This window comes from Hirundo rustica, chromosome 8 (assembly GCF_015227805.2).
Source record: "Hirundo rustica isolate bHirRus1 chromosome 8, bHirRus1.pri.v3, whole genome shotgun sequence".
In the NCBI taxonomy this organism is placed as follows: Eukaryota; Metazoa; Chordata; class Aves; order Passeriformes; family Hirundinidae; genus Hirundo; species Hirundo rustica.
Genome location: NC_053457.1, coordinates 26883836 through 26897031, shown reverse-complemented (window position 1 = coordinate 26897031; position 13196 = coordinate 26883836). Strand labels below are relative to the sequence as shown.

Genomic DNA, 13196 nt, shown 5'->3' with positions numbered 1-13196 from the left:
TGCTCCAGAAGAACCATCCTTATCCACCTTCAGTGTTCACCACGAGGATACAGGTGTTCTCTAGGATAAACATTCAATTTTGTACTTTACCACTAGTATTTAAATTATAAATCTCCATCTAGATTTTGCAAGTGAAGTGTTTTTCTTTCATCAGAATGGAGTGGTTTCCTGAATGCCAGATAAGAGACAGCATTATAATTTTAAAAGCATTGACATTTAGGCAAAAATTGCTACCATTGCTGGGTATGGGTTTTGAAGTCTTTAAATCCTGATATATTGAATAATCCAACAATAGTTGGCCTAGTAAAGGTATTTTCCTGTGGACTCTGAATAGCTGTGAGGAAAGCACATATTGAATCCATCATTTTCCAATAGCAGGAAAAACTAGAATGAATAGTGGAACTACGAAATGTTTGCTGAGCATCTGTTATAGCATAGCATCTGAATTCTTGTTTTTAAAGTGCTTACAGTTTTAATTGGATGCCTTTGATTGGCTGTTTTGTCCCTCACTGTTAAGATTTGTCTGTTTATCATTTACTGTAATTACTTTTCCATTTCTTTTCTTCTATAACCCCTGAAGGTCTTCAACATTGTGTGAATTCTAATAACACCTAAAGGCGTTGCCATCTAAATCTTCAAGAAATAAAAAGAAAAAAGTCTTGTAAACGAGGGATAACTTAGTATAGACCATAACATTTTAATCTCAGAAGAAAGGAGATTCCTTTAACATGGTGATGCTTACATGTGTTCATGCTGTGCTTCAGGTTTTCAAGCAGACTCAGCAAAGGAAAGACATCATTTTGGAACTTGGTACTACGTTCCTACCTCAGAGCAACAGGCAGAAGCTACTGGAATTCGTCATGAGCTTCATGGTGTTATAGACCACACACAGCACCTTTGTCCAGGGACACGAGGACAGGTTTTGAGACTGTGGCAAAGCCTGGGGACATTTGCTTATGCTTCAAAGTGTAAGGTGCCACTGTCTGGGTAAGGCCTTCTCTGACTTGAACCACTGGAAGACAAGTGCCTTCTTACATGTGCATTTATGGGTTTCTTACAGTCCCAGTCCTGTTGTAATACAGCGATACTCAGATGACACTTTCGATACAAGTAATTAAACATGTTGCAAAAAAAGTAAGATAAATTATTAGAATTAGAGGTTAAAAAAAAAAAAAAAGTTTTATCAGTGTTACATTTTAAATGAACTTTTAAAGACTGTAACAGATGCACAAGTACACATATTGGTGTTCCGTAGCTAACCCTGAGATCTTGAGTTTAGTGGCAACACAGCTTATGGCTTAACCAAGTAATTTTCATTCCAATTCAGTTTTATTGTTCTAAATAAATGGTTTAAAATTTTTGCTTAGGTAGGCTATATACTTCATGGATAAAGCCATAGTTTTTCATAAGTATTAACATAAATGCCAAAATTCTAATGAAAATTCCAGGTACAGACATCTGAGAATAACGATCATGTAGCAGGTGATTGTGAGAAATGTCAGCAGGCACACCTTGCACTATTAAAACTGTAGTGCAGTGGTAAATTGCACTAATCACTGCTGTCAGGAAGAATGTGAGATGTGAGAGTAGTAGTCTTGTTTTTATTATGGCATCTGTCATTCAGCCAGATGAGTCAGGAGACAGTTGCCTGAATGTGATTATATTGTAAAATCTTAGATTATTATTTAATTGAAAAAAAAGAAAAAAAAAAGACAAGTTCATGGCTCTTTTTTTTTTTTTTAATTAATAGGATGTCAGATTTTTTTTTTAAGTGGAGTAAAGACTTGATTTGGTGAAGTAAGTTTTAATTTTGGCCCTAAAAATTTCAGCAATAATTTTGTTGGTTCTTTGGAAATAAGTGTTCATATTAGATTTTGTTGTTGAGCAGACCTAAATTGGCATGAAGTAGTACTTCTGGAAAAACAGAAGTATAAACAATGTATTTTTGACTGTGATCTAATTGACTTACAAAACCAATTAATTCATGGGCAAAACTGAATGATGACTAGATTCTGTCCTGTGAAACGGGACTCTGGTGTTGCAATCTGATCTTTTTTCATGGAGCACTTGCACTGTAGATTTCATCTTCTCTTCATGTGAGGGCAGATTAGATTGCAACCTGTAGTCCTGTATTTTAGCACAGCTGATACAGCTGAAGCAATAACTTGGTGGTATGTGAGGCTGGTTTGCTTGTGAAATGTGTTTTCCCTCCTTTATGCCTTCTAGATGAGGGAAATTAAACATTTCCTTTGCTGCATTGCTTTGCTTGATTCTCACATCCTGGCCTTGTGAGCAGAAAATCCCCCAAACGTCATCATGTAATCTCTGTTGCTTAACACAAACATGGAAAAGCATACTTGAATCCCAGCACTTGCACTGTTATGCCAGCACAAAACTGATGCACACAATTAGAGTTTGTGGCCAAGGAGCTTGCATTTGTACTGCACATTTGTCAACAAGAATATTTCTGTAAACTTTTTTATTAAATGCTATTAATATTTGAAAGCTGCAGTTTATAGTTTATTAGCATTACACTGTTAGCACTGTGAGATGCATGTGTTTTGTCACTAAACCAGGTGCTCTACAACACTAAAGGAAGTTCTGAACCAAAGCTACATTAATATGGATAAACACTGACCCTTGAGTCACTTGTGTTCTTATGTCCTTCTGCTGTCTCAGCAGGACTGACTACATCACACATAATTTGTTTTGTGAAGGCTACCAGCTGTTTGGAAAACAGTTTCATCTCATACTGACTGATGTGCACTGTTCATTCACCTGTTGAATTCTCCATACAATGTTTGTTGCTGATGGCTTCCATTTAATATCAAAAAAAAGTCTAGGTGCTTCTGAATAACGAGCTCTCATAGTTTACTGCACTTCAGCAAATCTGAAGTGTACTAACAGCAAAGATTGTACATGAAAAAAAAAAAAATTAAAATGAAGCAATATGAAGCAAACAAAACTTGAGTAATTTTTTAAAGAATGTTTTGCCAACGGAGGTATTAGTTACCATAAAACCCAGGAGTACTGTGGTCACCAGAGTGTTCTGGCTAGGTGTTGCACCTAAAATAATTTATGGCTTACATTAAAAAAAAAAATTAAAAATAAATCTGGTTAACATAAATCAATGAGTGGGTAATAATGCATGTGAATACACATTAATGGTTACTTATGTCTGCAGGGGGAGGGGCGCCTCTAAAACTTTTGGTTTTGTATGGAAAAAACCCCCAAACACCTGCATGTGATAGATTGGTACTATGGATCATATGCCACTGGAAGCCCTTGCATTCTGCAGCAAGTGTGTATGTGTACTTGTATATATGCTAGTGTGTATGTTCTGACATACAACATCTATGCTTTTCCCTGAAATTAAAGCACAGAATGTAAAATTATCAGGCTGTAACAGTCAAAAAGACTAAAACCAACACTTGCACTGTATTTACACCTTCAGTGTCTTCTGATTTTATTAACTTTTCACGTTTGCTTTGCTGTTAGGATTCCAGGTCGAGTTGATTTCAGTAAAGTTAACCGGTAAAAGAGAAAGGACTGGCCCTGAATTACCACAACTGTATTTTAAGACTTTATAAAGACTTCCACGAGTCTTGTAATCCTTATGAGCTAATTCTCAGGTGTGCAAATCCTTTCGGGCCAGTGTCTTTCACGCTCTGAGAAACTTAAGCTCTCCACGCGCATCCTGATGCGGGGTTTGTAGTGCGGGGGCAGCGCGGGATTGCGCTCGGCGGTGCGCCGTGTGCTCGCTGCCAGCTCTGGGCACGGCAGCCTCTGCACTCACCCCCTCTCACCAGGAAGCACGGACACACACCTGCGTTCAGCTGCCTGCCTGCTCCTCAGAGAGGTGCCCCAAGCCTCGTGGAGGAAGGGTGAGCTGGGAGGTGATGTAAGATACCGTGGCTTTGTGTTTCTGGGGAACTGCTGACTGGAGGATGCTGCTGTGTTTTACCTGTTATGTGTAATGTGTGTCTGTTGTAGAAGCGCAGAGGTGTACTGGAGTCGTTTTAATAAATTAAACTCTTTGCTAATATGACATTTAACAAGCTCTTCTAGTCTTCTTTTATTTTTTTGTTGTTGTGGGGGTTTTTTTAAGTAACTCACTGAGATAATTCATTCAATAACTTTGTGCCACTCACTGCAGGTAGTTACTGGAATTAACCATTAAAATCTCTCATTGCAGATGTATCTCTACCAGTTTTGAGCTGGAACAGAGACACTTAAAAAGCAGATTGAGGTGACATCCCAACTCCTGAGCCACTGTTCTTTTGCAAAGTGGAGGTGCCATTTTGCCTCTCCGTTCCCCCACGCCCGCAAGATTCTTGTACATGGAGTTCTCTTGCACTTCCTCTCTCCTCATGGGGGTATTTGTGTGTCGTTCAGGAGCCTGGGATGGCTCTGATGCTGCAGACTTCCCTTCTTATGGTGCTTTCAAGCTGACCTGGAGTGTAATGAACACCTGTCAGCAATTGTGACAGCATCTGGCAAATGCGAATTAATTGGAATGGGGCTTTAATATAATAAAACCTGCATAGATGATCATTACCTAAATTGAGAAGGAGGGTTGCTGCTTCACTCTTCAGAAGGAAAAAAAGTTAAAGTCAGCTGACTCTGTAAGAGGCCTCTAGCAATGTTCACATGCAAGCAAGGCTCAATTAATTGACAACTCTAGGCTGAAGCAGGAAACTTAGAATTCAATTATTGTCAGTAGCTTGAATTAAACCCAATTCTTGTTGGTGATGACCTTATATGTTTTCTTCTGTGAGTGTCTTCCTATTTCTCAGTCTTTTGAAATCCCAAATGTCAGATAAACACTTATCTCTAGTTTTTTCTTAATTCAGTTTTTATATAATAAAAGCTTATCAGGCTTATTTAGAAGGATCATTTGAGTTCTCTGTTTTGTTCTCTTATGGTACATCGTGTTTTTAGTAGCCCTGTGTTTTCAAGGTAAGATCCACATTGATCTGAGTTCCTGCTTGAAATATTTTCTTTCCAGTCTTTCTTTATAGATGTTCCTTGTGTTTTGCAGTGCTGGGTGAGATTTATTACCCTAATTTATTCTCCTGTAAGTTGGCCAACCTGTTAATGTAATTATCCAAAAGGTATTATCATAATAGATGCTATCTTTAGAATAAGGGACTTGCTGCCTTTTCTGAGGGAACATGTAGGAAGTGTTCATCACTGTGTGTTGTGCCAGAGTTCAGGCCTGAGACACCATAAACCCCAAAAAGATTTTCAGCTTTCATCTGTCATAAAGCACTGGCAGTTGGAGAAACAAAAGCTATTTAATTAATTGCCAAGTAGCTATTAATTACACAAATCTATGTGCATATAGTTATGAAGAGCAAAATTTCAGTAGAAGACACATAGTGTAATTGATATGAGTAATTTGTATGAAAAGGTTGTTCTCCAGCACAGTAATAATGTTGGTTGTTAAACTGATAATGTTTGCAATGTCTTGGTCTCAAATGTTTTTTCCAGCGTGACAGTCCCTGACAAGTGAGGAAACCCAGATATGGAGATCAGATGATGTAAATTAGACTCAAAGATTCACTGAACCCATGTGTGGCCTTAGACACGTCACTTCTGGTGCTGGTTTCGTAAGGAAGTAATTTGAGGAACGAGCATGTGTACAGTGAATATGAATGTATGAAGTGGATTTTTTCCTCTCCTTGAAACACAAGTCACAGCCACATTGAAAGAATTTTGGAGGCTTACTATTAGGAGTGGACACGATTTTAGATCTGTTGTGAGTGTCTGTTCAGTTTCTTCATTAGTGACCTTGGGAATGGAAGAGAATTTGCTCTTTACACTCAAAGGTAACAAGATCTGGGACAGTCAGGTAGTCCAGTGGAGGATATCATGATCCCAGGGGTAATGATACATTTCAGAAAGGTCTGAAAGCCATTCCAGCCAGGGGAGTCCGATGCATTACATCTGGGAGAAGACCAACTGATGTACAGGCACAGGAGAGGAAATAAACCAGCAATTCTTTGGGTATCAGGAGCAGCTGTAGTATGAATTATACTTATTGTCCCTGTATTTGTTGAGGAGTAAAATGTATGAGGGTTTTATTAAAGTTGTTCTGTAAAAATGTTTTCTTAGTGTTCCTGCTGGTCAAAAAACAAATGGAGTGCCAGCAGGGAGCAGGAAAGGACTAGAGAAGAAATCAGTAATCACATTGTCTTACTGTGTTGTGTGAGCCTTTTTACATAGAGAGGTGTAGAAGTCTCCTACCTCTGCCAATAGTAAAATCTTTGGTGACTGGAAAAAGGGTGAGGAATCCTGCCCCTGGCATTTTCACCTTCCAGAGTGTTCCTGGCAGATAATAATAATAAATTACAAATTAACCTTGAAATCTGTTAACAGTTTACAGTTTAACTCTGGCACTGCTTTGGAAATACTGAAAGCCAAGTGATATTTCCTGAGCTTTGGATCTACTGCTGGCTTGACTATTGCATTAGCTCAGGAGTTCAGGCTCCAGTGCTTGCATCTACGCAAAGAAAACAACATTTATAAATGCCACAGAATTGACAGTGGCACTCTTTTAATCCATTTTCATTGGAAGGGTTTCCAGGATCCCCCCAAAAGTACTTCAGCAGCCTCTTTGAGGGAGCTCTGTGCTGGGTGAGGGCTGCTGTGTCATTGGTACCTGGGATGGTTTGTTAACTGCTCACTGTGGTATGTCTGTCACCTTTGATTTGGTGTCCCTCTTCAGATGAGGCTGAAGAAAGGCTGAGGTTTTGTTCCCAGTTAAGCATTTTGCATATTTGGGGAAAGTTTCAGGAACTCACCCTATGGCTGTGTATGTTTTTTTTTTTTTTTTTAAATTTAGCTGAAGCCTAATTTTAACCATGGTGTTCAGCTCTTTTTACATCAGACTTCCTCTTGTCTCTGCAGGATGGAGAAGCCAATTAAACTACTACCTGTCAGAAGGCAATAAAAGCCTTTTTCTGTGTTTATATTTCCCCTTCATTAAACTAAATTATCATAGTTCAGAACATCTGCCTGCAAATCTCTCCCTGTTTCTTGCTGGCTGGCTGGCCATTTATAGCCTCCAGTTTCCTTAGTTTATCCTTGAAAAAATGTTTTTAATCCCCCAAAAGAAATCATTGCTTGTAATAAAATGAGTGTTCCATTTTCTAGGAGATGAGGAAGTTTAAACACGTTTTGTGTTTACATTTTTGTAGCAGTTAGATACAATGTGAGTTAATTCTAGTACTGGGCTTTAAAACTGCATTCAAATCTGCAGATTCTGCCCCTTTCACCCTGAAATGTTTCTTCTTGTCCAAGAGTCTAGGAAGACTGGTTTAGATATTAGGAGAATTTCATCCCTTTACCACCTGTAATCATTAACCCAAGTTGTAGTTTACAGAAGTCTGAAGCAAAGAAGCATAGAAATATTAGAAGCTGATATTTCTGGATATACTCCCGAGAGCTGGGAGAGCAGACCAGGGCGGGAGGTTGGGGTTGTGTGTTTTTGTTTTTTAATTGGTTTATATGACGTTATCCCTTTGTCAACACAGAAGGCAGTAAAAATGAAAAATGTTGGCAACATGTAGTTAATTTTCTGAACTAAGTAAATTAAGTACAAATTGGTTATTAATAATTCAAAGGAAAATGCTAGATAAGGAATTGGAGCAGTCTTTCTATCTCTTTCAACCATTAAAAGATTAGTCTGAGCACAGCAGGGCAAAGCTCCCTTATCTCTTATTAAAGCCTCAATTCTTCATCTATTAAAGAATCAGATCTAAGTGATGCAACAGCCCGAGACGTTGCTGCTGCTGTTGTAGCCTGGTGTGTCATGCTGGGCTGCAGATTCAGCTAAGCTGGAAGGTGGGCTTGTGCAGGAAATTTTGGGTATGCAGGACCTCCTGGAGGTAACTGGCACACAGTGAGAGAGTCCTGGTCCAGCTAGCTCAGGGTGATTTTCTTCTTCAGTACAGTTTCTCTTCAGTTCTCCCTGTTGCTGCTGTGTGACCACAGCAATGTCCTGTGTCACTGGTACACTGATTTCTTTCTCCCAGCTCATTCTCACACAAGGGTTTAACCCAGATCCTGGCTGCTCACTGCTGTGTAAACAACATAAAGGGGTTCTCTTTAAATTGCCTAAGAAAACACTCCTTCCCCACTGCTTGACTTCAACATTCAGGCTGTACTTGAACGAATTGTGTCTCAGATCTATCACAGCTACCATAAAATTAAATAAAACCAGACTTTCCAAAGGAGATACGTAGTTGCCACTTATGTCCATGGGTAGAAAAAATTCCTGATGCCTGTAAAAAGAGATTAAGGACTTTGCATTTTAGACATCTTTTCTTTAGAGAAGTCATTTTGCTCATAGCAGAACACAGCTGAGCCCAGCTCCATCCCCGGTGTGTCCAGCAGATGGTGGTGGAGCTTCATCTACAGCTGCAGCTCCCTCTGAGAGCCCGGGCACCCCCGTTCCCAAACCTCAGTCCCCGGACTGTCCCTTGGAAACAAAACATCATTTCCTTGGCAGCCAGCTGCAGTGCTTGCTAGACGTAGGAAGAACTTCATTTGGAGTTGGTTTTACCCGTTGCTGTGATTGATTTTTATCGTTTCAGGAGTCGGGCTGTGCTTGACGCCTTAAACAAACACCACCTTGAAAGACCATGTGGAGTTTACTCGTCTTCAAGTGAAAATGTGCATCTGGAGAGAAGCTCCTTGCCCATCTTCTGCACTCTCTGGTGCAGACAGGCGTTTTAAAGAAATGAACCATCACTCCAAGACCAGACCTGAGCATGGCTCAAGTTTGGAAGTATCCCAAATGCAAGAGCAGAGTTCTGGGTTGAAGAACTAAATCAGACCCCCTCTCCTTGCACCATATAAACAAACACCCCTTACAGCTGTGGGAGGCAGAGAACTGGAGCTTCTGCAAGGCAGGTGGAGAGGAGAGGGACTGGCAGGGCTGGCAGCTCAGCTCATCCCCCTTTGGATATAAACCTTCCTCTGATGCTGCAGGGCATCTCTAAGACTTTGTCTGAGTATGGTGCAAGGTGTTATGGCAGTATCAAATCATCTTCTTAAATATCCTTCAAACTGTTACAAGCACTAATTTAATTTTAAAGTATTCTGCAGGCTTTTCCTTGTGAAGATAACCTTCTTGATCTCAAGTATCCGAGAGAAAAAGTCATTAAAACACCAATGAGCATGTTAATTCTTTAGCACACAGAGGGTTTTTTACTTAAAAAAGCATCCTGATGTCCCCTCTAGTGCAAAGCAGATTTGAACCTGCCCTCAATAAATACTGAGGAGTCTACTGAATTTAAGAAGTCCTTCAGGTGGGGGAACTGTGCTGTTCAGTGCTGCACAGCTCATGGGTGTGGGGTTGGATGGGGAGATGGCCGGGGCTCCGCTGAGCATCTTGTCCCAGTGTGCGGGTGGCCTTGTGCATCTCAGGAGACGTCACTCATGTGCATGTCTTGACAAGACTCTTGATCCCAACAAATCCTGCTCTTTCCCCTTCTGCCTCTCTCCTTAGTTCCTCCCCAGTGCTGTGTCCCCTGTTCCTAGGCTTGACGCTTTGCTGGGGGCGCAGCTGAATGAAATTCTGCACCTTCACCCCCTCCATCCCTTTTTCTTATGGATTATTTTTCAGGCACGTCATAGTCGCAGCTCAGCTCCCTGCAAAGCACCACTGGTCACTGTCAGGATGTTTCTAGGCCAGAAACGTGCTGGAGTTGGCACCAGGGGAGGGAAGTGAGGGTAAGATGGGTCCACGTGTGTCCCACACTTTCATCTGAATGTGCTGCTGAGGCACCATGGTTTGGGAGCTTGGTCCAGCGATCCCTTGACTTGAGGCAGAGCAGGGACAAGATCATTCAAATGTCTGCAGGAAGCAGCTGTAACATTGTATGTCAAGAAATAAACCCACTTCCACCTTTCTGTCTTAGAAGCAGCTCATGCCACCTCTCATCTCCTCACGAGGGGTGGGAGCAGCGCTTGGGTCAAGCAACAGCAGGTGGCTGTGGGGACAGGCAGCCACATCCCAAGGAGCCTGAGGAGCCTCGGGAAGCCTTTCCTGAGGGGCTGGAGTGTAGAAAAATGCCTCTTGCTGCTGCTGAGGACTCCAGGACGGTGTAGATGAATGTAGACGAGAGATCTCTGAAGTTAGGTTTTAGAAGAAGGGGTTTATTGTATAAGATGGGAGGCCTTGCTCAGAGCCACCAGGCGCAGCTGTAGCATGGCCTTGGAAGGTGGGGGTAGTGAGAGATAAGGAAATTCCAAGAGCAAGATGCAAGAGGTAAACAAAGAGATAAGAGGAGAGAAGAAACAGAAGGAACAGAGAGAACAGAAGAAACAGAAGGGACAGAAAGAACAGAAGGGAGGCCCACTCTCACAGTCCCCTGATAAGGGGTCTCGAGGTGGGCTGTAACAGGGTTGTGCCAATGGGGTTACAGATACTTGATACTTCAGGGGGGGTGTTACAAGTGTGGGATAAATCATACATTGGGGGTTGTTTTCCTAGGCATCCAGCAGCTAGGACATCTCAAACATCAAAACTTACTTTCAATTCTATCTCAGTTACAGGTTTCACATTCTCAGAATCTAAGCAATCGTATTTATAGGGCTTTCTGGCTTCATCCTTCCCAACACTGGAGGATGTCGGCAGAGGCTGCCTGTGGGGGCAGAGAGGCTCAGGTTACTTGCTGAACTACGCCACACGCGTTAAATCATCCCACACTGGACAAATCCATGGGCTTGATGATTTCCCCTTTCCAGCACAGCTGAGTGGAGCTGCAAACACACACACGACACACTCTCTTCCTCTATAATTTCCCTCTGCGTGGTAGATGTGACCCGAAAAATAAGCACATTTCCCTGTGGGCTGTGGTATTTCTCTGGGTGGCGCTTGTGTTTGCCAGCTGTGACACATCATTCCAGTCCGGTGCCTTCGCTGTTGTCACTGTGATCCCCACTGCATCTCTGTGGCGGTGCCCTGCAGCAGGATGGGTCTGTTTCCACTCTCTCTGTTTCCACTCGGCTCCATCCTCCGTTAACAATGCTTTATTCCTCTGCCAGCACCGAGAGCTGTTTGAAAGTGAGGCAGAGGCGTCAGAAGCCTGACATCACCGAGAGGCCTCGAGAGCCTCGCTCTGGTCTGATCTGCTCGTGGCTGCGCTTGGCAATTTTAAGAGACGAGGTTCTTCAGACAGCCGGGACGTCTGTCTTCTTTTCCAGACGTTTTCCGCCGAGGTGCAGCCGCCAGGGCGGTTGCAGGTGCTCTGAGGAGCTCCTGCCGTCACCACGCACCTCAGCTCGGTCGCGCTCTCCGGGAGCAGCAGCCAGTGGCTGAAGTGCCCACGCTGCCCAGCCCCTGCTGCCCTCGGACCAGCCCCTGCCTGAAGCTCCCCGAGCCCGTGGCAGACGTCAAAGGGCTGTGGGAAGATGTCTGCTGAGGTGGTGGCTGGAGGAGACAGAGCGCGGATTCACGGGAGACGACGTTTCCTCGCTTTTGCCGCTCGTGCCCCGCCATCCTTTACAAGTAGAAATAGATTTTCCACTCTTTAAATTCCCCGTGTTGCTGCCTTCTGGGCATTGACTGTTTCCACACAGCCCATAGGGGACACAATTGCTGCTGGAAAATGAAGGGGAAAAACGAGTCTTTAATTTGACCTGCAACATCAGAGAATTTGAAAAATTGTGAGTGTTTTTATAGAGCTTTTAGATCATCACCCTTTTCAACTGAGCATCCTGAATGCTTTATAAATATTAATTAAGTCTCATGTGGCTCCTCTGAATTACGTAAAGACAGAATTGCCTCATCCATCAGAAGAGAGGATGCAGAAACTGCTTAACAATTTGAGACACCATTAACTGACACCAGTTCAGTGAATAAGAACCCAACACCCACTTGAAACTTCTGGGTAGGGGAAAAAACGAGGCAACTGGACTGTGTCTTTCCACCCTTGCAAAAAAGTAGCATTGGGGCATGAAGGGCTGCATGAAGACCTCCCTTCCTCCTCTTCTTCTGTCTCTCCTCTTGCTCTGTGGGAAAACCTCGTCTCCCTGGGTAAACTTCAGCTAACAATAGGGTTTCAGAAAGGAAGGAACCCAAAGGGAAAAAGCTCATAAAATCCCCATCCCTTCTCTCTCTCTCCTAGGATGTTCTTGGTGGCTGTCACCAGAAACTGCTGGAAGAGAGGGCTGGTCCAGGAGGGTGAGATGCTGGGCAGTGCAGGAGGTAAGGGAGCTCCATGGAGCAGCGTGGAGCTGGGAGCAGGACGCTGAGGCCAGGCACGAGGTGTGAACCTCCTCTGACAGCAGAACTGAGGGGTTTAATGGACTGCCAGCACTGATATCAGTGTGCAGAGGATGCTGCTTCTCTGGGAAGGAATTTCAAGCTCATTCCTCAGAATTGCAGGGGCTCACCCAAAGAGATGAGCTAAGAGCAAACTGCAGGCCAATTACATACCATGAGTTAGATAAATCACCACAGCCAGCTGAAGAACTCGGGCTTGAACTCTGAGCAATTAAAACACTTAACTCATAGTACAGACTGGCATTTAATGAATTCAGAGAGGCATCAGATATTTACTCAAATTTCTTTTATCCTACTGCAATTATTCTTTCTTTCTCAAATGCCCGAGAAAGGTGCTGGATTGTTTCCTCAGCTGGACTTCTCCAGCTGTGTCTTCTAAACCACTCTGGATAAATGGTTTCTAAGAGGACAACAACAGACCAGAATAAAAGTGAAGCACAGAGTAAAATATTGTATTGGAAAGTCCAGGGAATGTTTTTTGTTTTGTTTTGTGGCATACCAGATACACCAAGGCAACCTTGAAATGTCCTAAAATTTCAGTGAGTACAGAGGCAACAGACACAAGCTGCAACGAGGGAAATTCCTATCAGATACCCGGGAAAACACCCCCAGTGAGGGCAGTGAAATGCTGCAGCAAGGGCACAGAGAGGCTGGTGAATCTCTGCCTGTGGAGGGGTCAAACACCAGACTGGACAAGGTCTGAGCTGTTGCTATATTATGTGAGCTTCTGTGAGATGTTTACAGCTCTAACAGAATTTTCCTACAGCTTCCTGATGTAAACATCTTGTTTTCCACAGTCCTTTCTGATATTAGTTAACTGATGGACTCCTAACTTAGCCAGTGGGATGGAGAGGTAGTAGCCTTGTCGAAATCTTTATAAAAATAAAAAGAGTCTTTC

The 13196-nt window shown here is 42.7% G+C and overlaps 1 protein-coding gene across 3 annotated transcripts in view; it reads left to right on the top strand.

Annotated features, from left to right (window-relative positions):
• The window catches only part of GPAM (glycerol-3-phosphate acyltransferase, mitochondrial), a 30339-nt gene extending 26281 nt beyond the window's left edge, over positions 1 to 4058 (top strand). For all 3 annotated transcript variants that reach the window (XM_040071068.2, XM_040071067.2, XM_040071069.2), the window contains exon 22: positions 765 to 4058. In XM_040071068.2, the coding sequence (XP_039927002.1) occupies positions 765 to 881 (117 nt within the window). In that variant the 3' untranslated portion in view covers positions 882 to 4058. The remainder of the gene's footprint in view (positions 1 to 764) is intronic.
• Positions 4059 to 13196: the final 9138 nt, after the last annotated feature.